Genomic DNA, 26,991 nt, shown 5'->3' with positions numbered 1-26,991 from the left:
AGGTGGATGAGAAAAAGCAAACCATCGGAGCCTGACATGAAGAGGACCGCTCCCGTTTGCATGGGCTATAAACTTCCCCAGTCTTTACGACTCCATTCTCAGTGGGAGGGGACTGGAGCAGCAGTGACTGTCACTCCCGCTTTGCAGGTGGAGAGCCTACTCCCGAAGACGCTGGGGACTTGCTCAGGGTCTCGGAGCGGGTGAGAAATTGGGTCTGGAATAGAACCCAGGCCTCCTCCCTTCACATCATGTGCTTTTTCCACTGTGTGCCCTTTTGTAATCAGGCCATGAAGTGTGGAGGCTGCCTCGAGCCAGAAGGTCAGCCTTTACCCCTTCCTGCCTGCCTCTCAAAGACCCTTCTGCCTGATCCTTGCCCTCCATTGGCCCTGGGCCCCAGGCCCCTGGCCTCCCTCAGGCCAACGTCTCCAAACCCACTCTCACATCCCATCCCCCTTGTCGAAAGCTGTGCCCAGACAGCTGTCCATTGAAAGGGGTCAGTTCTGCGCACCTAGGGTGTCAAAGGCTAGTTTCAGTAACTTAGTGCAGTGGTCCCCTACCTTTCTGAATATAAGAACCCCTTGTCTTTTTTTTTTTTTAATGGTTATTTATTTTGAGAGAGAGAGGGAGAGAGAGTGCGTGTGCACGCTCAGGAGAGCACGGGAGGGGCAGAGAAAGATGGAGAGAGAGAATCCCAAGCAGGCTCAGTGCTGTCTGTGCAGAGTCTGATGTGGGGCTTGAACTCACGAACCCTAAGATCATAGACTGAGCCATTCAGGCGCCTCGAACCCCTTGTCTTCTTGTATTAACTCAGTACTGTAGAAATCTTCAAACATAACCCAAAAGTAGACTCGCCCAGTTTCAACAACTATGAATATTTTGCCGATCTTGTTTTTTCATCTACTAGCTCTCACTTTTTCCTGATTATGGAGAACTTAGAATTGTCACGGAGGCAGAACACGATGGTGAACGGCCTCCATTTACCTGTGACCCGGTCCTGCCCCGACCTCATCCCCACCTGCTTCCCCGACTCTCAGTTTTGAAGCAAATGCCAAGCATTTGCTGAAATTCTAAAAAAGTTTAAAAAGCAAAGTAAGGTCCAAGTATTGCCTTTGGTCAGTGTGTGTTTTGCATCTCTTATGATTTGTCCTCCATCATTTGTGGTTTCGTTTTCTACGATCCCCTTGTTAGAGAAACCAGCGGCTTGTTCTGTAGTTTCATGCGCTCTGTGCTCACTGCTGCATTCCCCAGGTGTGGGGTCATGTATGTCTCCATCTGTGTTTCCTGTACATTGGTAGTTGGATGTAGAAATGAGAAGCCCTAAGGCCTTTTCTGGGTTTTTTGGTGGCTTTTGTTTTTTTGCATCTTATTTATCATTTCATAAATATTATAAGTGTAACTTGGCTTGCTCATTAAAACATAGTATTTTCATTTTCACGTTTAATATGTAGCACATATAATTTAATCTTATTTGTGGACATCAAGGCTTAAAGGAGCCAAGATTCTGCCCCCTCACAGGGGGACCCCTTTTTTAAGACATTTTTTTTTATTAAGTTTATTTATTTACTTAGAACAAGCAGAGTAGGGCAGAGAGAGAGGGAGAGAGAGAATCCCAAGCGGGCTCCACACTGTCAGCGCAGAGCCTGACATGGGGCTCAATCCCGCCAGCCGTGAGATCATGACCTGAGCTGAAACCAAGAGTCGGATGCTTAACTGTTGATTTGAGTGATCCCTTTTTAATGTCAAAGTTTCATTGACCTTCCCACAAAGTCATACTTTTAGTATTGCTTGAGAAATTTGGAAAAGGACTGAAAGTTACCATGAATTCAAGAATGCTGTTATGTTATGTTATGTTATGTTATGTTATGTTATGTTAATGTTTTATTTATTTATTTAGAGAGAGAGAGCAGGGATGGGGCAGAGAGAGAGGGAGAGAGAGAATCCCAAGCAGGCTCTGTGCTGCCAGTGCGGCCCAATGCAGGGCTCCGACTCACCAACTGTGAGATCGCGACCTGAGTTGAAATCAAGAGTTGGACCCTTAACCAACTGAGCTGTCCAGCTGACCCTCAAGAGTGCTTTTAAAGCTTTTTTGTGTCCTATTGATCATAACAGCTGCATGCAGGTGTGGAATGTGGTCGCGCTAATCTGTGAGACTGTTTTTATTGGTCTAGGGTGCTTCTTGGACGTGTGGCTTCGTAGGGCCCCGGTACTGACTCTGTGGATGTCACGGGTCTGGGGTTCAGAGACTAGACATGAACAAGGGGGTTAGAGTCTAATGATTTGGGTGCCAGCTTCATTTCTTCCACTTTGTGGCTGTGTGAGCCCAGGCCACTTCCTTCACCTCCCTGAGCTTCACTGACTCTTCAGCCAGATGGGAACAATGCAACAACTGCCCCGCTGGGAAGCTGGGAATCGTAGAGGATGGATGTCAAACTGCTTTATAAACTGTAAAGCCCCGTGAAAGTGTTGGTTTGCGTGCTTTCCTTAGTTTGTTTGCATTTCTGGTGAGACCCGGGGCAAGAAACTCATCCGAGTCTTCGCTGTGCAGTCTGTAAGATGAGAAGGTAATGTTAGATTATCTCTAATATTCCACGACTTAGTCCTCTGGGGGACAAGGTCATGGCCCAAAGCAAAGATGGAAAATGGTTTTCATCTCCTGTGCTAACTCTAGTTTCATTGTTACCTAAAGAGCCGTCTTAAAACAAAGCAAAACAAACAAACAAAAAAAAGAGCAGTCTTAACAGAATGATAAACTGAATCCAGGTTTTCCAGTGGGAAAAACACTGTGATTGATTAATGGTGCCACAAAAGTGGTGCCTATGTCCCATATTATAATAGTCCAAAAGAGTGAATGTCTAATGGTGAAATTTAATCGGCAGCTCCCAAGGCCTGAGCTTTTGCTGCTCTGCTCCCTTGGCTGAGTTGTCATGGTTACCACAGCTGGCTCTGGGAAATCACAGGAATGAAGAATGGGTCCTATTGATGAATCCTGACCCAGGAGGGGGGCAAGCAGAAGGCCCTTCCAAGCAGGGCAGCTGGGCATGGCCCTAGTGCTGCCATCTGTGGTCTTTTGCCTGCAGAGAACACGGATCAGCGAGCCAGAGCACTGTGTGCGTGTGTGTGTGTGTGTGTGTGTGTGTGTGCGCACGCGCATGGTGGGGGCAGTGGCACTGGGGAAAGTAGGGGCACAAAGGGCAGGGCCACCAGCTGGAATTCAGGCTTTGTCTCGGGCCAGCCAGGCAAGGCTGACCAAAGGACTCTAGTCGGTTTTCCAAGTTTAGTCACGTCCCTGATGGTCTTGTGTCTCGTCTCCCCTGCCCCTGCCCGATGCCTGCCCAGGCTTTGGAGCCATTTCAGAGAAATCTAAATAGCCATCACTACTGATCCCAAATCCAGTGCCCGAGTCATGCTCTGCCACCTGAAGTCCTTGAATACTTCAAGTGGTGGGGAGCTCACCGCTTAGTCTTCCTTAGGAACGCCTTCCTCTGTTTGAGCTGAAATTTGTTTCTGTCTCCTTAAATTCCACCGCTCAGTCCTGGGAACCCTCAGGTCCAATTTGAACAAGTCTATATTCTCTTCAGTAGGATAGCCCTTGGGATATTTGTAGTTGGAGCACCACCGTCAACCTTATTTTCTTGGCACAGGTCTCTCCTGCCCCATCCCTGTTTGGGGAATGGTGAGAGGATATGGCAGAGGTTCTTGAGTTGGGGTTCAGATTCAGAGGCAGATCCGGTCTTGATATCAAAGGAGCCATGTCCCTTAACCTCTGCGGGGCAGCTTGGTGGTATGGAAGGAACATGAGCCCTGGATTTGGCCAGACCCGGTTTTAAATTACAGCTCTACCACTGTTCAGAATTATGGGACCAGAACATACCTGGACTTGTTCCTTCCTCCAGCAGCTTCATCTATAAAATGCCAGTGGCGATGCCTACCTCAAAGGGTGGCTGGGAAGGTGACAAGAAATGTGTATTCAGAACATGTGGCATCTTGTATATGACTGCCTCGTGGCAGAGGCTCCACTGTGGCCCCTCTGCACCTGTCATTCCCACATCTTGTTGAGCAGGATCATGGCAGGGTGGGGAGAAGACCTTTAATTAGCTCGAGGAAGATTGAGAAATTCCAAACCAATTCAGGTTCATTTTGGAATAAGTAACATTATTAGCTATGAAGTAATAGGTTCTGAGCACTTTACTATGCGGATTCATTTCATCTCTCCAACTACCTTATGCAGGAGAAACTATTATCAACCTCATTTCATGAATGGGGACACGGAGGCATGGAGAAGTCACACAGCAGGTGCCTAGTGGAGCTGGAATTCAAAGCTAGATAGTTTGGGGCCAGCCTCATACTTTTAGCAGTGATGATTTACTGTGTCTCTGATAGAATCTGATTCCCAAACTTTAGCATGCGTCAGATTCACCTGGAGGGCTTGTTAAAGCATAAATCGCTGAGCCCCTCCCCTAGATTTCCTGATTCAGCCGAAGAATTTGCATCTCTACCAAGGTCCCAGGTGGTGCTGATGCTGCTGGTTCAGAGACCCCACTTTGAGGATTAAATGGACCCACCTGAATCCAGAGGCTGATTTTTGTTTTTTCTAACCTAGCCAGTCTTTGACACGGAGAAGGAGGGCTGATCTCATACAGAGGCAGAAAGCAAACCACAGTATTTTCCAGATGCCTCAGGGCTTGGCACGTGCTGCCATGTCTGCGATCTCATACAAGCCTCACCAGAGACTCTGTGAGTGAAGGAGAGGATGGATTTTCTCCCCGTATGATGTCATTTTCCTACTTTAAAGAAGAGGACGTTTGGCGCCCTGTGGTTCTAGTATTGCCCAGGGAGATAGCTTTAAGGAGAATGGGGTTAGAATCTCAGCTTGCGACTCATTGTGCTATGGTAGGGTCATTACAGGAGGTCTGCAAACCTCTGTGCCTTTCCCCAGATATCTTCCCATCCCCAGGCTATGATCAGAATTTCCTCCTTAAAACTATAGTTCTAGGGGTGCCTGAGTGGCCCAGTCGGTTAAGTGTCCAACTCTTGATTTAGGCTTAGGTCATGATCTCAGGAGCAAGAGACTGAGCCCCGTGTTGGGCTCTGTGCTGAGTGTGGAGCACGCTTGGGATACTCTCTCTCTCTCTCTCTCTCTGCCTCTCCACCCGTTCTCCCTCTCAAAAAAATAAACACAACTGTATTTCTTTAGCTTAAGTCTTTGCCCCATTATATCATAGAAGGTAGTTGTTAATCAGCCGTTGATACCCTAGTATGAGTGGTGTGCCAATATTTTCTTGGGAAAAGGGTGATCAGAACTCTCCCGTCTTTGTGCCCATTTCAGGCACTTGTGTAGTTATGTGTCTGGGAGCCTCTTGAAGGAAAGGGCCATGCCTGGCTAAAATAGGCACCAGTAGGTGCTTGTTGGAATGAACGAATGAATGAATGAACAATGTTCCTCTCCTTTCCCATTCTTCCCAGGGCAAGCCTTCCTCCTCCAATAATCCTACCATTTGTATCACGCACTCCCCACAGCACCTCACCGTGCAGTCTTAGTCTCTTTCCTGCCTGTCCCGGGCCCATAGTCAAGCATCACCGAATAAGACTTTCTCTGTTCTTCCTAAGCAGACACGGCTGTCCTTCTCCTGGGCTCCCGAGTGCCTTGTCCACCTTACATTATAGCCATAGTCACATTGCAGGTGTCTGTTTCCTTGGCTCTTTGCCCCTTAGATGGTGATGTCCCTGAGAGCTGAGTCTGTCTTTTTTTTTTTTTAATGTTGATTTATTTTTGAGAGAGAGACAGAGCATGACAGGTGGAGGGGCAGAGAGAGAAGGAGTCACAGAATCCGAAGCAGGCTCCAGGCTCTGAGCTGTGAGCACGGAGCCCGACACAGGGCTTGAACTCACGGACTGTGAGATCATGACCTGAGCTGAAGTCGGACGCTTAACCAACTGACCCACCCAGGTGCCCCAAAGTCTGTGTCTTTTACACAGAGTGTGAATGCAGGCACACAGTAACTAGTGAGTGAGTGAGTGAATGAATGAATGAATGAATGAATAGCTATGTGAACCTGCGTTGCTAAGAGCAGTAGGGGCAGAAATGGTATCTTGCCAGGAAGCCATTTCCTGAGATATGTCTGACAAGGGCATCAAGTGATAGTTTATTGGTCATTAGGGTGGCTTGCCTACCCGTAGGCAAGTGGGAGCTAGCTTCAGTCGCAAATGACAACATACCCCGCATAACGTGGCTAAAATAAGATAGACATTTATTTCTTTTATAAATGTTTACAAATAAGTGGCCCAGGGCTGATAGGGTGGTTCCTCAATCACCAGGACAAGGTTACCACTTTCTTGCTCCACCGTCCATAACAGGTGGCTTCTACGTCATGGTCCAAGATGGCTGCCTGAGCTCTAGACATCACAAATGCATTCCAGCCAAGAGAAAGTTATGACAGAGGGTACCCCTCCCTCTCTTCCTTTTATCCTTTTCTTTTTTTCCCCCTCTTTGTTTAAAAAAACACTTTATTTTTTAGAGCACTGTTAGCTTCCCAGCAAAATTGAGTGGAAAGTACAGAGTTCCTATAAACCTTCTACTCCACAAATAACCTCCCACACTATCACTATCCCACACCAGAGTGGCATATTTGTTATAATCAGTGAGCCTACACTGACACGTCGTTATCACCCCAAATCCATAGTTTATGTTAAGGTTCACTCTCAGTATTGTACATTTTATGAGTTTTGACAAATGCATAGTGACCGTATCCATGAGCAGGCCCATGCAGAATCGTTTCACTGCTCCAAAAGTCCCTTGTGCTCCACCTGTTTATCCCTTCTTCCCCTGGCAACGACTGATCTTTTGATCGTTTCCACACTTTGGCCTATTCCAGAACGTCCCATAGTTGGAATCACTATGCAATTTTTTCAGATTAGCTTTTTTCACTCAGTAATATATATATATACATCTTTTAAAAAAAATTTAGTTTTAAGTCATCTCTACACCCATCATGGGACTCGAACTCACAACCCTGAGATCCATAGTCACGTGCTCCACCAACTGAGCCAGCCAGAAATATATATTTAAGGTTCTTTTGTGTCCTTTGTGACTTGGGAGCTCCTTTTTAGTGCTAAACAATATGCCATTGTCTGCAAGTTTTAGCAGTTATGGATAAAGCTGCTGTAAACATCCATGTGCAAGTTTTTATGTGGCAATAGACTTTCAGTTCATTTGGGTAAATACCAAGGAGTGCAGTTGCTGGGTTGTATGGTAAGAATATGTTTAGTTTGGTAACAAACTGCCAAGCTGTCTACCAAAGTAGCTGTAACGTTTTGCCTTCCCACCAGCAGTGAAAGAGAGTTCTGTTTCTCCACATCCTCATCAGCATTTGGTGTTGTCATTGTTTTGGGTTTGGGCCATTTTAATAGGTGTGTAGTCCTTCCCTTCCTTTTTTTAATCTATTCGTTTTGAGGGGGCGAGGCGCAGAGAGAGGGGGAGAGAGAGAATCATAAGTAGGCGCTGTGCTGTCACCACAGAGTCCGATGTGGGACTCGATCCCACAACCCTGGGATCATGACCTGAGCCGAAATCAAGAGTCAGACACTCAACCAACTGAGCCACCCAGGGGCTCCCCCTTCCTTTTAAGAATACTTTCTGAAAGCTAACAAATGAAATCTCCGTTGTATTACATAGGTCAGCACTTCGTCATATGACCATATTCACCTGCAAGGTAGGCTGGGAAATGTCTCTATTGCGAGTGGCCGAGTGGCCGTCGGAAAAGTCAGGGTTCTTTTTGCTAAGGAAGATGAGAGAATGGACGCTGGGAGCCAACCAGCAGTCTCTGTAGGGAAGAGAGATCCTCTCAAACCAGCTTAAGCACTTAGGGGAATTTGTTGGATGGATTCGGGGATATTTCATGAAGACCCAAGGACAGGAAGTGTAGAGGAGCCTCTCAGGGTGCGGGATCGGGAGAGGTGCCAGAAACCAGAGCAGCATTTTTCTAGTGCTTTTCTGTGGCCGCATGGGTCTCGTTTGCTTCTTTTGTACGTCTGCTTTGTTCTTTTCTCTTTGCACACGGTGGGAAAGATGTCCCAGCTTCAGTACTTCAGATCAGTTAGCTAACTTCCCAGAGCCTGATTCCGAATTCCTTGGAGAGAGAAGCTGGTTGGGCCAGCTTGGGTCAAGTGTCCACCCTAGTCCAGTCAACTGTGGCTAAAACAAACAAGGTGACAAGGGCCCACCGCTAGAGGGGAGGAGGGCAGTTTTCAGAGAATCTGTGTCGCGGGATGGGGAGACTCTCTGAAAAGTATCACGGACACAGACTTCTCAGGTGCATGTCCCAGGACTTTGCAAAACGTCATTCATTTAGGTAAACAGTTATTGGGTATTTTCTGTATGCTAAGCACACGGATCTGCCTTCTAGGGAGTTTTCTAAATCTCTTTGGAACTTGTTCATATCTTTAACCTATGCTGTCTTTTGGAGTAAAGTCACAGCTCCTTAAATTAATCATCTCTTAGCTTTCCCTTTCAGGTCTCGAGGTGGGGATCGAGGGCTTTGGCGAATGCATATTCCCTCACCTAGGTCTTTGGGAACTGTAGTGATGTCCCTGTCCTCCCCCTCGTCTTTGTTTCTCCAGTAGAATGTCTTAGTTCTTTAGCTGATTCAAATATGGCCTCCTCTGGGGCGCCTGGGTGGCGCAGTCGGTGAAGCGTCCGACTTCAGCCAGGTCACGATCTCGCGGTTCGTGAGTTCGAGCCCCGCGTCGGGCTCTGGGCTGACGGCTCGGAGCCTGGAGCCTGTTTCCGATTCTGTGTCTCCCTCTCTCCCTGCCCCTCCCCCGTTCATGCTCGGTCTCTCTCTGTCCCAAAAATAAATAATAAACGTTGAAAAAAAATTAAAAAAAAAAAAAACAAATATGGCCTCCTCTCCCCCCATCTCCCTAAATCCTTGACTCTTTTCTTCATCCCTGGGATGAGCCTCCATTGGTCCCACACATGATGTTCATACTCAGGATTTCCTCCATTTCCCAGATAGTTAATCAGGAAGCTCAGAGCAAATAGGCAACTTGCTCGAGGTCACACAGCACCTGGGCAGGGGAGCTGAGCTTCAAACCCAGACCCCCCTCCCTCTAGAGGCTCCCTACATGCCAGAGGCTTCGGGGAACACCCCACATTGCCCCTGAGGTCGGCCCTGTGCATGTCCTCCTGTGAGTATCACTTAGAATCTTTGGAGATACTATGCCAAATGTGTTTGCTAACCCTGGTCACGTTGAAGGTAACTCTTTGAAAATAAACTCTGATCCCTTTTTTGGTCACGGGACAAAAGAGGTGGGGCTGGGGTCAGGGTGGGGCTGCGGCGTGTGGTTGCGTGTGTGGGTGAACCATGGTGCTGGAGCAGCCCCTGGAAACCCAGCTCTGCTCCTGTCCCACTGCTTGACTCCAGGCAAGGCGCTCCCCTCTCTTGGCCTCAGTTTCCTCATCTGTGGTTCTATCAGCCCTTCTCAGCCCTAACATTCTATAATTTCCAGCTTAACGAAGCATTTCATAAGGGCTCCATGGGGTTGGGGCTTCTGTACCCCAACTGAAAGAGGAGTGTGTCTGGGAGGTTTTGATCTGAGCTGAGCCGAGCCCCCCCTGCCCAAGGCACGCGAGTCCTGCTTCTCACCATCACATCTCCTGGCCTTCCCCACAGTCTGCTGTCTGTTCTGCAACCCACAGAGATGGTTGTCCCACCAGTTCTTTCCAGTTGGGGTCGAGTGCGGCCCCTTCTGCTTCCTGAGCCTGGGATTTGTCTTCGAGAATACAGAGATGTCCACATTCTCTCCTCTGGTCTTTTGCTAAGCGTTTTGCGTGTACAACACAGAGCCCGATGTGGGACTCCATCCCACGAACCACGAGATCCTGACCTGAGCCGAAATCAAGAGTCAGATGCTAAGCCAACTGAGCCACCCAGGCGCCCCAAGCGTTTTGTATATATCTGTAAAACCAATCCATTTGCCCAGCACCTCCAGGAGTCTATAGTATCATCTCCATTTTGCAGACAAGGTACCCAAGGCTCAGAGAAGTTAACAGGTTTGTTTAGATTGACGCAGTAGGTAGTGCCAGAGTCAGGGTTCCAATCCAGGTCTGGCTGTCCCCACTGTGCCACATGCCTTGCAATCGCTGTGTTTAGCTGGCCTGCACTGGAGTTGGGGAGAAGAGTCTGTGGTCTTCTGGAGTGGTGTGACCGATCTCTGTTTCCCATGTGGTCTGGGTGGAAGAGGGTGGTCTATTTATGTTTGGTGGGGGGCGCAGGGGGACCCCGGGGAAGAAACGTTATACGTGTGTTTCGAGGGTAGGATCATGGAGTCTGGCACTCCTCCCAGCTGGGCATCCCTGAGCTCTATCCACATTTGCTTCCAGATCCTAGAAGGAGACCAGGCCATCCTGCAGAGAATAAAGAAAGCTGTGCGGGCGATCCACAGCTCCGGCCTTGGTGAGTGAGCCTGCTTGACGCCCAGCCTGGCCAAGGAGCCCCTTCCCCAGCCCCAGCCCTAGCATGGAACGAACTCTGCCTTTCTCTCTACCTCCACAGGCCACGTGGAGAATGAGGAGCAGTACCGAGAGGCTGTAGAGTCCTTGGGCAACAGCCACTTGTCCCAAAACAGTCATGAGCTGTCCACCGGCTTCCTGAACTTGGCCGTGTTCACCCGCGAGGTGGCTGCACTTTTCAAGAACCTGGTGAGGCCCTGTTCCTTTCTCACCCAGCCCTTAGCCTAGGCTCAGGGTACATCAAGTGGGCTTAAGAACCTGACTGAGAAAGGTTCCACCCTTCTCTGGGGTTGCCCTTGACCTCCAGTCTCCCCTGACCTTGACCAGAGACCCAGTTCCCTTTCCGGTTCTGACCTACCATTTGCGTTCCTCTTCTCCTCTGACTTTCCCCCCATGTCTTCTCTTTCCCGCCTTCCCTCTGACCCTGCCCTCCTCTTTCTCTTCTGTGCGAGTACCCAGCAGCAGATGGGCCTCACAGAGGGGAAGAGCCCCACGAAGAGAGGGCTTCCTGGAGGAGGTTCGGGAGAAGGGAGGGTAGAGCCTGGGGTTCCTGCCTTTGTACCACTGCCTCCCCTTAACCCTCTTTGCCCTCTGCTTTCCCAACTGCATCTGCTGTGTCCACAAAGCCTGGGAACGACCTCCCCTCAACAAGCCTCTCGGCTCCTGCACGTGGTCCAAGATAGAAACTGTTCCCCTGAAAGGCACTGTTCTCGGTGCCTCACGTGGGTTAACTCATCCAATCCTGGAGCACAGCTCCGTGGGTTTGGTTTTACTGTCTTCCCCGCTTTACGGGCTAGGAAACTAGGGCACAAGGTTAAGCACCTGGCCCGAGTTCACGCTGCCGGAGTTGAACCCAGGTTGTCCGGCTCCAGTGTCTGAACTCAAGCCTGGCTGTAGCACCTCAGGAAAGCCCGTCGCTCCCCAGGCCCCATGGCTTTGGGACTGGCTGTCATGGCTCCAGTCCCTCCCTTGCCCAGGCCCTGGCTGCATCATCTCTGAGACGCAGTTTGCTCGGTGGTTGAGCCCCCAGACCTCAGGCTTAGACTCGGACCCTGCTCTGCGGCTCTCTGGGTGGGTGTCCCTGGCCAAGTCACTCACTCTGCCTGGGCCCCGTCTGTAAAATTGTGCTCATAATGGTACCCACCTCACAGAGTTATAATGAGGTTACGCAAGTTAAGTGCCTACCCCAGAGTAAGCGCGCAGTTAGTGATAGATAATATTGCCACCTGTCATGATTGTACCTCTCTGCGTAGCACTGCCTCACACACTGTCCCGTATGTAGGGCTTCAGTGTTTGAGTTCAACTGAATTAGTGACCTCTTTTGTCTTGACCTCTCCTCCTGCTGTTTTCAGTCAAACTAAGCTTTGCTGAGGGTCTACTCTGTGCTGGGCATCGTACGAGGGGCTGGTGACACAGGGAAGAGGCTAATGCCTTAGAGAGCCATAGTCTAGTGGGAGAGACAGGAGCTGAGATGTGGGACGACACCAAGCATTACCAGTAGCTTGGCACAAACTCGAGGACCCAGCGAGTTGGGTCAGAGGCTGCCATGGTTCAGAAAGGGGAAGGTCAGCGTAGACCATGAGGAGGAGCAATCAGGAAGGCTTCCTGGAGGAGGGGAGACCCAAGCTATACTTTGAAAGGTGAACTAAAATATCAGACAGGCAATTTGGGTTGCCAAATGATAGAAACTCAATTCAAACCAGGATTTTTTAGGGGCGCCTGGGTGGCTCAGTCGGCTAAGTGTCTGACTTCGGCTCAGGTCATGATCTCGCAGTTCGTGAGTTCGAGTCCCGTGTCGGGCTCTGTGCTGACAGTTCAGAGCCTGGAGCCTGCTTCAGAGTCTGTGTCTCCCTCTCTTTCTGCCCCTCCCCTGCTCATACTTTGTCTTTCCCTCTCTCTCTCAAAAATAAAAAATAAAAAAATAAACATTAAAAAATGTTTTTCAAACTAGGATTTGTTATAAAGAGAATTCATTGGCTCCTGTAATGGGAAATCCAGGTATGCAACTGGCTTTAGGCTTCTTCTCTTTCTCTTAGATAGTTTCTCTCTGTGTCTGCTCAGTGGGCAGGATGGCCCAGCAGACCCAGATTCACAGTCTCACCAGAAGAAAGACCCAGTGTTTCTCCCAGGACTCTGGCAGAAAGTTCCAGGAAGGATCCTGATTGGCCAGCTCAAATTGCGCACCTGAGCCAATCCCTATTGCCCAAGGATGGGGTGCTCTGGTCAGCTCTGACTCCTGTGTTTACCTCACGTGACCACAGGGGAAAGGGTTCCCCACATGATAGGGGGAGAGGAGCTGGCCAGACACAAACAGCAGATGGCCATTTCAGAGTCAGAGGGGCGAGGGGAGGGTGCTCGTGGCAAAGGAATGGAGATGGGCTGACCGTGGATATTCCTGGAGCTGTGAGGCGATGAGGCCGGGGTTAGTCAGGAGAAGGGGAAACAGCGCTTTCAGGGGCTGGCTCTGCCACCCCTTCTGCCCCCCACCCTCACCCCAGGGCCCTCCTTTGCCCTCTGACCCTTCCTTGTGCCCTGTAGCCCCTTGGAGCTCGACAGATGGTCACCCAAGATGGGGGATGGGGGTCTCTGCTTTTTCCAGGTTCAGAATCTGAACAACATTGTCTCATTCCCCCTGGACAGTCTATTGAAGGGGCAACTGAGGGACGGGCGACAGGTGAGTTTCCATTCGGGGAGTGGAGGTGCCCAGAGGTGATGGGATGGAGTAAGAAAGAGGTGGGCAGGGGACCGAAGGGCAGACAGGGCTGGGCTGAAGCCGGAGGTCAGGTGAGGCTGTCACAGTGGGAGTGCTGACCCTCAGAGGGGCAGGAAGACCTGGCTTTGGGGTCAGTCTGGGATGGCTGAACTGTTGTCTGCCGGGGCCCTTACGGGAAACTGGTCAGGCAATTCTTACAACAACCCTACAAGGTGGGTTCTGTGGGTACTGCCGTCCCTGTTCTGCAGTTGAGGAGATCGAGGCCCAGGGAGTTTGGTAACCTGTTGACAGGTCACCTGGCTCGTCCGAGGAGCCAGGGTGGGATCTGGGGCTGCTGACTCCAGAGTTGGCTGCTCTCTGCACCTGGCAGCGCTAGCCTCCAGGCAGAGCAGAACTCAAAGAAAGCGACAGAATAATCTCCCTGAGAAGTCTGCCCCAGAAGGCCCGGGGGAGAAACTGTCCTCCTTCCAGAGACTTCCCTCTTGCCTTAGGCCGGCCACCAGCCTGGGAACCGCCCAAACCAGCCAGGCAGCTTTTTTACTTGGCTGACGGGGACAGTTCTGGAGGGTGTGAGCACTCCAGCTGGATGAGGCCCAGGCAAAACAGGCCAGAGATCAGCCAGGTCTCACGGGCTTGCTGTGTGGCCCTGAGTAGACTCCTCAGCCTCTCTGTGCGTGTGTCCCTCTACGTGTACCCTTCCTGTGGAGAGGATGATCTGGTTCCAGGCACAAGAAAGGGTGGGATAAAGTTAGGGGAGGAGTCTGACTTCCAACTTCCTCATTCTCATGGCGATCTCTGCCTTCTGAGAAAGAGGACTCAAAATTCTTCCCGTACCTCAGACCAAGGCCCGCCAAACCCAACTGATTCTTAGCAGCTATAGGAAAAGGTCAGGTGGGAGAAGGGGCTCAGTCCTGACAAATGGTGCTAGTCGGGTCTCGTTTTGGGGGGTGAGGTTTACAGTAAGGGCTATGGGGGCAAGGGTTGGTTGGAGTATGGCTCTGAGCAGCATAGGGGAGCATGAAAGCACAGGGTCCTCCTAAAGGTAGCAAAGCGTACTGTTGATTCCAGCCCCCAAGTGCCCCTTTGGGCAAATTGTTCTTTTTTTTTTTTTTTTTTAGTTTAGTTTTTTATTTTGAGAGAGAGAGAGTGTGTGTGTGTGTGTGTGTGTGTGTGCGTGCACGCACACTCCCATGTGTAAGTGGGGGAGGGTCAGTGAGAGAGCATTCCAAGCAGGCTCCCCCACACGGGGCTCCAAACTCACAAACCGTGAGATTGTGACCTGAGCTGAAATCGAGAAGAGTCAGTCGCCTAACTGACTGCGCCACCCAGGCGCCCCTGGGCAAATTGTTCTTTTTAAACCACAGGATTCCAAAAAGCAGCTGGAGAAGGCGTGGAAGGACTACGAAGCCAAAATGTAAGTGGCTGCGGTCAGGGTGGTTTGCCCAGGGGAGCGAATCTTGTGTTGCAGAAGGAGGCTGGACAGGGGGAGAACCTCAGTGCTGCCAGGACATGTCACCCAAAAGCGCATGGCATCTCACTCTCTAACATTTTTTTTTTTTAATGTTTATTTATTTTTGAGATAGAGGGAGTGTGAGCCAGGGAGGGTCAGAGAGAGAGGGAGACACAGAATCTGCAGCAGGCCCCAGGCTCTGAGCCTGGACACACGAGGCCCGACGCGGGGTTCGAACTCACGAACTGTGAGATCGTGACCTGAACCGAAGTTGGTTCAGCTTAACTGACTGAGCCACCCAGGCACCCGCCATCTCACTCTCTGGAGGCATTTACAGGAGGTGATCTATGCCCAGGCCTGACAGGAGTCTGGGGGCTGGACTGCAGGACCACCAAAGGGGGGCAGTTGTGAAGGGTCCTCGAGATCCTGCTCTCAGAGACCCATCTGCTCAGTGGTGCCAGAAGTGGGCAGAGAGAGGGAAAGGCTGCATGCCAGTAAGTCTCCACAACCACCCAGCCTGTGCGGGAGGTGTTAGCATCCCAAGCGTCAGGAGGAATTGGAAGCTCAGACAGGTTAAGTCGCCTGCCTAAGGCCACACGGTGAGGCGGAGGCGGAGCTGGGGTTCCCGCCCCTTCATCCTCTTTCTGCAACACCAGGTGGTTATTTGTAAGCATTTAGTCGGACATAGAGGAGGAAAGGGAGTCAGTGTCAGACCCACGCCTCTTGTGCGCACCTCACGATGCTCCAGACCTCTCACTGGCTACTGGCCCATCATGGGGACAGAAGGAGCCAATCCCCCCAGAGCAGAGACTCCTCGGGCCCTGTCTATAGGACTCTGCCAGGGCCCGGCCAGGCCCACCGTACCTCAGAGCTCTGTTTACTATTTGTAAACTGTTGTCTTCTCTTGCATTTTGCAAAAGCAGTATGTGTCCATTGTGAATAACTCAGGAAATGAGGAGGAAAGAAGAAAAAACTTTAATTATCCTTAGGAGAGGATGAGGGCCCTGTGGGGAACAGCTAGTACTTCTGTTATTTGAGTGTTGGGTTTTTTTTAAATTTTTTTTTAACGTTTATTTATTTTTGAGACAGAGAGACAGAGCATGAATGGGGGAGGGTCAGAGAGAGGGAGACACAGAATCTGAAACAGGCTCCAGGCTCTGAGCTGTCAGCACAGAGCCCGACGCGGGGCTCAAACTCACGGACCGCGAGATCATGACCTGAGCCGAAGTCGGTCGCCCAACAGACTGAGCCACCCAGGCGCCCCTGTTATTTGAGTGTTTTTACATAGTATGGGCGGATGCTCTGGTTTTGTCACTTAAAAAAGTGGGAGGAGGGGAAACTACCAAAGACCAAGAGGAAAATTCTTTAAAAAAAAAAAAGCTTATTTATTTTGAGAGAGAGAGAGAAAGAGAAAGAGGGAGAGAGAATCCTAAGCAGGTTCTGTGCTGTCAGCACAGAGCCAGACAAGGGGGTCAGACTCACAAACCATGAGATCATGACCTGACGGAAATCAGGAGTTGGATGCTTAACGGACTGAGCCACCAGGAGCCCCGGAAAAGCTTAATTTCCAAGACCAGAGTATTAACAACTTTCTAGTCATTTTCCTATATATAAAGAAATATTTTTTTACAAGACTGAGAACATAATAATCATATTGAGTTTTCTTTACTTAAAAATACATTGTGACCCGGGCGCCTGGGTAGCTCAGTCGTTAAGCCTCTGACTTCCGCTCAGATCATGATCTCACGGCCTATGAGTTCGGTCCCGCATCAGGCTCTGTCTGCACCGACGGTGCGGAGCCTGCTTGGGATTCTCTCTCGCTTCCTCTCTCTTTGCCCCACCCCTACTCATGCTTTCTCTCTCTCTCTCTCTCTCAAAATAAATAAGAAAATAAAAATAAAACTTAAAATACATCATGACTGTCTTTCCACATCATTGCATATTCATATACATCGTCACTTAAATGGGCACACTGTGTTTCAACATACGCATGATCCGTAATGTATTTCTTCCGCCCCTGTCTTTGGGGAAGCATCCTTGGAACTAAATGTTTGCTCTCTCCCAGAATCATTACTTCTGTAGGTTCAATTCTAATAAGGAGATCCTGGAGCTTTATTGTTCCTCCAGCCCCAGAGAGGCGGAAGGAAGGCCAGGACTCCCCACTCCAGCAGCGCTCAGGTCTCTACTGCTGTTGTGCCTGTAGACCCTCCCCCCCCACCGCCACCCCGTGGGGGGGGGGTGGGGGGGGTGGGAGCTGTGGTGGGCGTGGCCATCTGCTCTCTTTAGAGGCCCAGAGAGGGGTGTGGCCACGCAGGCAGTCTTCCTAGCAATTTGGTGTGGGGCCACCACATGGTCTGCGTCTTCCTGAGTTCCCTTGACTAAGCCCTCAGCCTTGCAGGGCATCACCTACCAAGTGGAAGGAATAAGCCCCACCCTGCTGACCATCTCCAACCAGCTCTGCTTTTACCAGATTTACATATACATACATATACATATGTTTTTGTATATGATTTTGTTTGTAAGTAATGTCTACACCTCACATGGGGCTCAAACTCACAACCCTGAGATCAAGAGTCGCATGCTCCACTGACTGAGCCACAGTCAGGCGCCCCGTACCAGATTTACGTATTGGTCTTGCCTGCAAGGTTTCGTTTAAAGAAAAGACTGTGTAATTGATAGGGAGAGGGGCTTGGTGAGGGTTGTTCAGTGAGTAATCAACAGGGCCTGGACTAGAACCCAGTGCTCCTTCTGCCCTGCTCCGCGGTCTCCTGGCTGAGCTACCTGTCCTGGCACAGGCGTCTGTGACGCTCCTTTTTATGAGGGCTTCAGGTATAGCTAGATATCGGTGCGCTGTGAGTTACTGTAATTTCCACCTCATGCTTACCAAACCAGTCTGGGCAGCAGCTGGAAGGGCCCAGAATGGTGCCTGTTGGATACCACCAGGAGCCTCACTTCCTGGTTGTTCATATAGGAGGAGGGCTCCCCTGTCCACCTGGAGCTGTGAAGAAAGGCATCCCTTGGGCAGGAACCTAGTTTTTCTAGGGTGTTCCCTGTGCAAGTCTCTTTCCTCATCTGAGAAATGGGGCCAGTGACACCCTTGCAGGGTTGGTGTGGAGATGAAATAAACACAGTGCATATGAAGCACCTGGTGCTGTGGTTCCACATGTATGTATCTGAGCCAGATAAATCTTTCTGAGCCAGAACTGCGATCAGAGTGACACAGCAAGGGGCTGACAGGCAGGATCCCAGGCCTCTGCTCCTAGCATTTCCCCTGGCCAGCTTGGGCTCTTGGACAGTCCCTTCCCTCCTCTGGGTCTCAGCTTCATCTTCTGCGAAACAGTCTCTGACTGTGGCCTATCAGAAAAGACACCGTGGGCGTGGGTGAACTAGGTGATGGGGCTTAATGAGTGCATTTACCGTGATGAGCAGAGAGTAATGTCTAGAACTGTCGAACACTGTATTACACACCTGAAACTAATAGAACACCATGCGTTAACCATACTGGAATTAAAATTTTAAAATTAATAAAATAAATACAATTTTTTTTAAAGAAGAAAAAAAAAAAGAGAGAGACACTGTGCCTGTCACCAGCAGAGGGAACCAGACAGGGAAGGAGGGATGGGGCAAATCTGGGACACAGCATTGGTTACCAGTGCCGTCCCCAAGCCTCGAGCATCCGACAGACTGGATGGTGGCTTGAATCCAGATGCTGCATTCAAATCCTAGCTCCAGCAGTTACTAGCTGAGAGATTTGGACATGTGACTTGTCTCGGCCTCAGGCTCCTCACCTATAAAATGGGGTGATGATTCCTGCCTCCTGGGGTTATCACTTTAGCATGTGAAGAGTCTAGCAGAGTGCCCAACACAATATCAGTGCTTAAAAATAATAATTAGTAGTAATAGAAGCTGGTACTTATACTTACTTATAAGCTTCTTTTACCTTAGGTACCATGATAAGCTCTTTACATCTGTTATCTGATGTATTTATTCCCCTTGGCAGGGAAAGGGGCTGTTATTATCCCCAATTTATAGGTAAGAAATAAGGAAGAGAGTGCCACCCCAATCCCTGCCCTAGTGGATCCCACTGGTTCGTAAGTGAGAGGTGGGTGGATAAATAATGAAGATACAAAGCGACGGTGCCACAAGAATAGTGTCGGCATTGAGGCGGCCGACGAGACAGGTGGTTTCGATCGGGTGGAGGGAAGGGTGGTAGGGGGAGGCATCACAGGAGAGGCGATTCCAAGGCATCAGGTCAGCGGGTGCATGGTTCGTTTTGATTCCTTTCCTCTCCTCCATCCTCCTCACTGACCCCCTCACTCCACCGGGAGTGCCTGCTCCCCGTCTGAATGCTACACTGCTCCCCGAAGTCCCCTTCTCCAGTTCCCTTGGTCTTCTCAGTAACTAGCATTTCGCTGCTTTTCACTCAATATTCATTTCACTCCTTCCGCTGCAACTCCATTCAAAGGAAATAAAATATTCCCAGCATGGGAAATGTTTCTACAACATTGGTGATCCTTTGAGGACAGGGAGGGAATAGGAGTTGCTCTTTTCTGGGAAGGGTGTGGTGGAAGTCCACCAGCAAGTCCACCAGCAAGTAGTCCACCAGCAAGTCCCCAGCTAGTAGTCTGAGGTCATCTCAGACCTGGTAGGGTATGGCTCTGTAGATTACCTTAGCTGAGGCAGGGACAGAGCTGTGGTAATTCATGAAGCCATTTACACTTTACAGCTTGTCTCTATCCTGAGCTAACTAGCCTCTGTCCTTTAATCTCCACTAGAGCCTGTACGAAAAATATTAAATAAATAAGGAAGTACCCCATGCTAAAAACAAACAAATAAAGCTTAGATTTATAAAGGTTAAGTGAGAGAGCTGCTATTCAAATCTAGAACACACATTTCTAGCCACTGTCCCATGTTGTGCTTCCTTTTCGCCCATTTACCCTTGAGCAGACGTCTTTCCATGCCAGTACGAATAGATCTTCCTTATCCTTTTTAACGGCCGCATAGTATTCCTACAGATGGCCAGAGCGTAATGTATCTATTTCCCACTGATAGCCATCTAGCTTATTTTTCACTTTTACTAGTGAAAGATGAGGTTAGCAGTGTGCATGGGAGATGCCCCCCCCCCCTCCCAGCCGCTCTGCCTGCTTTGTCTCCTGCTCTCTTAGCAAGCTGCCAGGCTCACTGCGGGCACACCACAGCCTTAGCCATTGCCCCTCCCTGCTGCTCATCTTCTGATCCCCTGAAATAGCATCTGCCATGACCGCCCCCCCTCCCCGGCCCAGTTCACAGGGTCAGTCCCCACCCTAACTCCACCAGCCTGCCACAGACTCCCTCTCGGGGTATCATAAAGCTTTAGGGGAGGGAAAAATAACCACTCCCGAGAAAAAAAATTTTTAAACCTACAGACCCCCACTCTGGAGTAGTGGGGCTCACTCAGGGGCACCCCCCCCAGTAGACATTTCTGGCTGTCACAACTGGGAGGTGCTACTGGCATCTAGTGGGTAGAGGTCAGGGGTGCCGCTAAACATCCTGCATCTACGGAATGGCTCCATATCAAGGAATTATCTGGTCAGAACATCCGTAGTTCCACGGTTGAGGAATGGCTCAACAGGTCTCCAGGGACAGATCCTGCATGTAAACACTGACCTCAGTAGGGCCTGGAACTTTAAGGCCAGAATGGACCTGAGGACTCTGCCTAGGCCTTTGCTTCCCTAGTTTACAGACAGGAAAACCGAGGCCTGGAGGGACCTATGATAATAATAGCTGTAGGGTCGTCTGTGTGCTAAGTCTTCTGCATACTTTGTCTCCTCTGGGTACAGATAAGGATCCCCATTTCCCAGCTGAGGAGACTGAGGCTTGGGGAGGGGTAGTGATACTTGTAATGTATCCCACAGTTGTCATCTTTGCTCAGGGCTGGTACCTACTTGGAAGCAAAACTGATAAGCAAGACATCTCCTTTACAGAGGATTTGTGGTTACATGTGCCCAGCCCCAGATGTGGAAACACTCTCCCGGCTGAGAGTGGGTGGTCTGATGGGCGTGGGATTTCCAGGAAATCATTTACAAACAGATCCAGCCACCCCCAAAGAGGGAAAACAGCCAACCCTTGAGATCTGTAGGGGGAAGGCCCAGGTTACTCTTAGCTACAAGCTGTCTTTGCTCACAAAGAAAAGGACAAAGGTTTTCTAAGCTTTAGATGGGAAGCTCCATGGTTCAGAAGTATGAAGGTACCTACTGATCCTCTGAGCACTGATCCTTCCAGCAAAATCAGACTGGTCACCCCAAACCCCACCTGGCCCTAATCTAAGCCTGTCGCCTTCCTGCATAAAAGCCTTCAGCTCCTTCCCATCGCTCTTGGGAGCAATGATCTGAATTAGGCCCCGCGTGATCTGGCCCCTCTGTGCCTCACCTGGAGCCCCTTCCTCTCCATCTCCGTCCCTGAGCCCTGATGCCCCCTGCCTCCGGCTACCACGTGGTCTGATGCTCCTAGCTTCCTCCAAGGCAACCTCTCAGCCTTTCAGATCTCACCTCAAACAGCACTCCCTGAGCAGCCGGGCGAGGTCGGATCCCCCATTTTAGTCTTCGCGGCTGCGATTTGATTCACGTCTTTCTCCCCCACCTGGATCCTCCTTGTTCACCATTGTACCCCAGCCCTACCACACAGCTGGCACCCAGGAGGGCCCCCTCACTCTCGTGTGCCCGTGGCAGAGAGGGGCATGTGGAGGTGGTGGGTCGTGAAAGGGGCTATGGCAAGAGTTGTTCGGGCCTCTCTTTCCTTGGGGCCTAGGGCCAGGCTGGAGAAGGAAAGGGACCGGGCCAGAGTGACAGGAGGGAGCCCTGGGGAGGTGGCCCAGGACACACAGAGAGAACGGCGCGTCTTCCAGCTGCACATGTGTGAGGTAAGGGGCGCTGCAGGGGTGAGGGGAGGTTGGGATGTGTGTCTCTTCGCCTCCTGAACCCCCGGGGTCCTATCAGATGGCACTTGAGATATCACCGAGGTTCAGTCATGGCCAAGGTTAGCCCGGGGTGGGGACAGCAGCCCCTTGCCCCCAGGATTCAGCTTCTGCACACGCTGCACACTTAGCCCTGCTCTTTCCCCAGTATCTGCTGAGAGCCGGGGAGAGCCAGATGAAGCAGGGTCCTGATTTCCTGCAGAGCCTCATCAAGTTCTTCCACGCCCAGCACAAGTAGGTTTCTTCTCCCTTGTCCCCACCCCCACTCCCACCCCGTGGCCCTCACCATTAACCCTTCAGACAGCACAAAACAAGGCCCATCCCCAGGATCTGGCAGGCCCTCGAGGACTCCGCCTGTGCCTTTCTAGGGAATGCTTTCTAGGGCTCCTCTTTACTGGGGGCTCCCCATGTATCAGGCACTAGGTACTTTTACACGTTTGCGCTCACTCAGTCCCCCAACAGCCCCGTGAGCCAGGAGAAACCCCCATTCGTCCTCAGAAAACTGCAGCTCAGATTTACTAACGTCACGCAGCTGGGACGCGGGATCTGGACCCAGACAACTTTGACTCCAGAGAGCTTGCTCCTGACAGGCAGGCTGTACTGCCCCCAGGGGCCCTGTGATCCTTGGAGCACCTTCTCTCACCCTTCCTGCCTCCCTCATTCTCCCCCCCCTTTCTTGTCCCCCATTTGGCCTCACGCCTCTTAGCTTTTTCCAAGATGGCTGGAAGGCCGCTCAGAGCCTGTCCCCCTTCATCGAGAAGCTGGCAGCCTCTGTACATGCAGTAAGTCGGGCCTCACCCTTGGGCACACGGTCAAGTCCTCTGTCTTCCCGGGAGAATCTGGGGGTGTGGAAGAGCTGGCCCCTGCCCAGAGAGCAAGGCTGCTGCCCTGCAAGTCTTGGTCCGGGCTGTGCACCCGGCACATCTGTGGGCTGACAGCGGGGTCCTGCCTTCTGTCCCATAGCTGCGTCAAGCCCAGGAGGAGGAGCTACAGAAGCTGACCCAGCTCCGGGACTCCCTCCGAGGGACACTGCAGCTTGAGAGCAGAGAGGTCAGCCCCTCAGTCATGCCCACATGAATGCCTTCTCCCAAGGCCGGCTGTGGAGGGAGGGAGAGAAGGAAGACCCCACTTCAAGGGGCCCTTGAGAAGTCTCCCTGAGTGAGACCCCTGCGCAGTGAGGCTCTTCCCAGACGCCCTAAGGTGTCCTTTGCGTGTCCGAGGGACAGGAGAATCTGAGCCGGAAGAACTCAGGAGGTGGCTACAGCATCCATCAGCACCAAGGCAACAAGCAGTTTGGGACGGAGAAGGTGGGCTTTCTGTACAAGAAAAGTGACGGGTAAGTCACTCAGAGAGCTCAAGTAACTTGCCCAAAGCCACACGGCCAGTAAACAATGGTTGGGGGAGCCGCCCCGGGGGACTGTTCTCATCATTTGCATAGACTCTGAGGGTTCCAGCACCCTCCGCTCTAGCAGTGCAATATCTTCAGAATCCTAGGCACATGAACTCCTGCTGGAACTTACTGGTTGTTCTTAACTTGAAAAAGAATAATAGTAGCAGCTAGCCCTTACTGAACACTTATTAGGCCCTATGCTGTCCCCGTGCCTTCACCCTTAACCTCTCTAATATACGGAATATGCCTGGAAATGAAAGCGTTGACTGTGCCTTGCTCCCTGGTGTAAAAAAAAAAAAAAAAAAAAAAAATCAGTCTGTGAAAGGCAAAGGCTCCGGGGGATGTATTCATGTTTCTGTTTACTAATCAGCTTTTATCAGAGAAGAATAGCTTTGTTATACCAATTAATATTCACCTCTTAAAGAAGTACTAAGTAGCTTTGGATTGTGGGTTTGCTAATTTCTGTTTTGGGGGTCTCAATATCTATCTTGCTTTATCCTTAATCATAATGCATCGGTGTGGTCAAGGGCCTGATGCTCCTGTCAGACTAGGAGCTCCCTAAGGGTTGGGAGCAGTGTCTCCTTCATCAGACTAGAAGCTCTCAGAGGGCCAGGGTCACATATTCCCCTTTAGAATAAGGATTCCCAGAGAATGGGGGCTGTGTTTCCCCCATCAGACTGGGAGCTTCCTCAGGGCAGGACTAGGTCTCCTCCATCAGAAGGGAGCCCCAGAAAGTGAGGGGTGTAGGAGTCAGGGGATGGAAGAGGTGAAGAGGTGTGGCTGGAGGTCATACAGGTGGGGCTGGAGACCTGGTCCAGGGCTGTGTTTTCTGATACGGGGGAGTTGGGCGTGAGCCTTGGGTCAGTGTCTCTCTGTCCCTCTGGGCTCTAGAATTCGAAGAGTCTGGCAGAAAAGGAAGTGTGGAGTCAAGTACGGCTGCCTGACCATCTCACACAGCACGGTGAGGCCTGGAGGAGAGGGGGTCTCAGGGCTCAATAGGTCCTCTCTTCACTGGTCAGAACAAGCCCTCCCTCTAGCACTGGCCCCCAAACCTGGATCCAGGTGGCTGGAGACCCCCTGTGGGAGGAAGGATGGGATTGAAAGCTCCCAACGTAGTCTTGGCCCACACTCCACAATCCATGAGGTGCTGGGAGAGAGGAGATGTGAACTGGAACAGGACTATTATAGCCATTTAACAGATTGGGAAATAGAGGCCTAAGGATTTGGGAGGCCCAGAGGGTAACATGTAAAGCCTCTGTCCCCCAATTCCCACAGATAAACAGGCCCCCCGTGAAGCTGACCCTGCTGACGTGCCAAGTGAGGCCAAATGCTGAGGAGAAAAAGTGCTTTGACCTGGTGACTCGTGAGTAGTCCCTGTCTCCTCTCCAACAACTGCCTAGGGCTTCTCGAAGAGACCTGTCAGCTCCCAGGAGGCTTCAGTTTGGGGTCTCTGTCCAATCCCACGTGTGTTTATCAAATAGCTGCTGCTGCGGCCATCAGACTCCTTAGGCCCTGGATGCTCTTTTTAGAGGGTACACCCCACATCCCATTAAACATTAAAATGTACCCATATCCCACATTAAATACGATTATTTCTGTAAAGTATATTTGAATGGATTGGGGTAATTGGGCTTTCAAAATTATCATTTCTTTAGAAGTTTCAGTCTCCATCCTTTGGAGGCTTTGATGCCAGGCTTTACATGGGGACAGTGCAGGCTGAGAAAGACCCAGATCTCATCCTAGGGAGCTCTCTCTGGCAGGGATGTATCCAGAAGAGAGGTGCAGATACAGCACTGTCAAAGATTAGGGAGTGGAAGCCCTGCCCTGCTGTGAGGAATCAGGAAAGGCTGTTTGGGCCAGAGAGCATTTGAGTGCAGCCTTGAAGAACACACAACGCAGAGTTTGGGGGCAGACATTTCAGGGGACGGGACTGGCATGATGAAAGACATGGGGGCAGGACAATGGGTCTGACCAGTCTGGCCAGAGTGTAGGGTTCGCAGAGGAGAGCGATGGGAGATGAGACCCGGGAAATGCCTCTTAAAGGTTTTGGCCTGATTTCCTGGTAATAGGGAGCCACGGGGTATCCTGGAGCAGGGGGTGTCATGATTAGATTGGAACCTTGGGCACAACAATCTGGCAGCCGGTACAGGTTGGGGGAAGGGGGAGTTGGGGAGCAAGGAGACCAGACAGGAGGAGGCTGAGGGCCCAAGTGGGGTGATGGCAGTAGGTTCGGAGGATACTCTGCCTCTGAGCTGGGTGGGGTCCTGTTCTCTGGACCCTGTAACTGGGGTTTCACACAGAGGCTTCTTATTGGGCTCCTCCTTTGGAGGTGACTTCTGAGAAACTGCCTGTGCTACTGGCCACTGTCATTACCCTCCCCACCCCAGCTCTGCAGAGCCTGGCTCCTCAGGGACAAAAGCGCCCCCCCCCCGTCCCCCCACCCGGGCCCAGCTGTTTGGTTGAGGGCTCCCTGGGCCCAGGGAAGGTCCACAGGATTTCTGTGGACCAGACACACGTCGGTCTCCCCACAGACAACAGGACATACCACTTCCAGGCAGAGGATGAACATGAGTGTGAGGCGTGAGTGACTCCCCACGGCCAGCCTGGGGGTGGGGTCAGGGGAGCCCTAGCTACCTCCCAGCCTCTGGGGATCCCACCCCCGCGGGTGTCACTCCCGGGCCCCCCGGCATGCTCTCCGCAGGTGGGTGTCAGTGCTACAGAACAGCAAGGACGAGGCCTTGAGCAGTGCCTTCCTCGGGGAGCCCAGCGGCGGCCCGGGGCCCTGGGGGGGCGCTGGGCTGGATGGGGAGCCCCAGGACCTCACGAAGCTGCTCATCGCGGAGGTGAAGAGCAGGCCCGGAAATGGCCAGTGCTGCGACTGCGGAGCTGCAGGTCAGCCAGTGGACGGGGCGGGGAGGGAGGTGGCAGGGGAGGGGAGGGGGGAGAGGGGGAAGGGGGGAGGGGCCCCCATCCCCCCACCCCCAGGCTCAAGCTTCTCCACCTTGCAGACCCCACGTGGCTCAGCACCAACCTGGGCGTGCTCACCTGCATCCAGTGCTCCGGCGTCCACCGCGAGCTGGGTGTGCGCTTCTCGCGCATGCAGTCCCTCACCTTGGACCTGCTGGGCCCCTCCGAGCTGCTGGTGAGGGTGGGGCGGGGCCAGCGGTGACATTGGGGGCGGGGCCTGGTCGGAGGCTGGACTGGGTCCACTGGCTCAACCTGACATTGTGGGCCCTGGAGAGGTGGGGCAGGATCCTGACGGGCTGGGAAGGGGGTGATGTGGGGCGGGGCTTCCGGAGGCTCAGTCCTCCAGGCGGCGCTGTCCTAACCACCGGTCTTACCCCCACCACTTTCCTGCGACCCCAGCTGGCCTTGAACATCGGAAACACTCGCTTCAATGAGGTTATGGAGGCCCAGCTGCCCTCACATGGAGGCCCTAAGCCCTCCGCTGAGAGTGACATGTAAGGGGATTATCCGGTGGAGGGGGGACGTCCTGGCTGGGGATTCTGCTTTTCCAGCTCCCGTGGTCTCAGGAGGATCTTGGACCAGAAGTCTGGGGAGAAGGGAGCCTCAGATCTGGAAGGTCTAGGACGTGGTTCTGGGGAAAAGGAGATCCGTATCTCCTGTGGGAGGGTTCCAGGGGTCAGCTGGGTGGAAACGGCCCTTGCTCTGAGATTGTGGTTGACTTCGGCAGGAGCTCGCGCAGGGACTATATTGTGGCCAAGTACGTGGAACACAGGTTTGCCCGCCGGTCCGCACCCGAGCCTCAGAGACTGCGGACGGCCATTTGCAACCGGGACCTCCTGTCAGTACTGGAGGCCTTCGCTAACGGGCAGGACTTTGGACAGCTGCTGCCTGGGCCTGAGAGCCAGGTGAGAACCACCTCCAAGGGCCACTTAGACCCCACCCGCTCTCTCATACTCCCCAGCCTTTCTCCAGGATCAGCTATTCCCCTCACCCCCTGCCCAGCCTCTGA

General features: G+C 51.7%; 1 protein-coding gene across 1 annotated transcript in view; it reads left to right on the top strand.

Moving 5' to 3' along the window:
* Positions 1-26,991, top strand: part of ASAP3 (ArfGAP with SH3 domain, ankyrin repeat and PH domain 3) — a 49,069-nt gene that overhangs the window by 15,411 nt on the left and 6,667 nt on the right. The window contains 16 exon segments of the mRNA XM_027060109.2: positions 10,382-10,454; positions 10,554-10,699; positions 13,110-13,184; positions 14,588-14,637; positions 21,460-21,571; positions 21,774-21,859; positions 22,332-22,407; positions 22,589-22,675; positions 22,852-22,961; positions 23,907-23,976; positions 24,291-24,378; positions 25,547-25,595; positions 25,717-25,907; positions 26,024-26,157; positions 26,382-26,476; positions 26,710-26,887. Coding sequence (XP_026915910.1) covers positions 10,382-10,454; positions 10,554-10,699; positions 13,110-13,184; positions 14,588-14,637; positions 21,460-21,571; positions 21,774-21,859; positions 22,332-22,407; positions 22,589-22,675; positions 22,852-22,961; positions 23,907-23,976; positions 24,291-24,378; positions 25,547-25,595; positions 25,717-25,907; positions 26,024-26,157; positions 26,382-26,476; positions 26,710-26,887 — 1,620 coding nt within the window.

This window comes from Acinonyx jubatus, chromosome C1 (assembly GCF_027475565.1).
Source record: "Acinonyx jubatus isolate Ajub_Pintada_27869175 chromosome C1, VMU_Ajub_asm_v1.0, whole genome shotgun sequence".
In the NCBI taxonomy this organism is placed as follows: domain Eukaryota; kingdom Metazoa; phylum Chordata; class Mammalia; order Carnivora; family Felidae; genus Acinonyx; species Acinonyx jubatus.
This window is presented reverse-complemented; position numbering and strand designations above follow the sequence as displayed.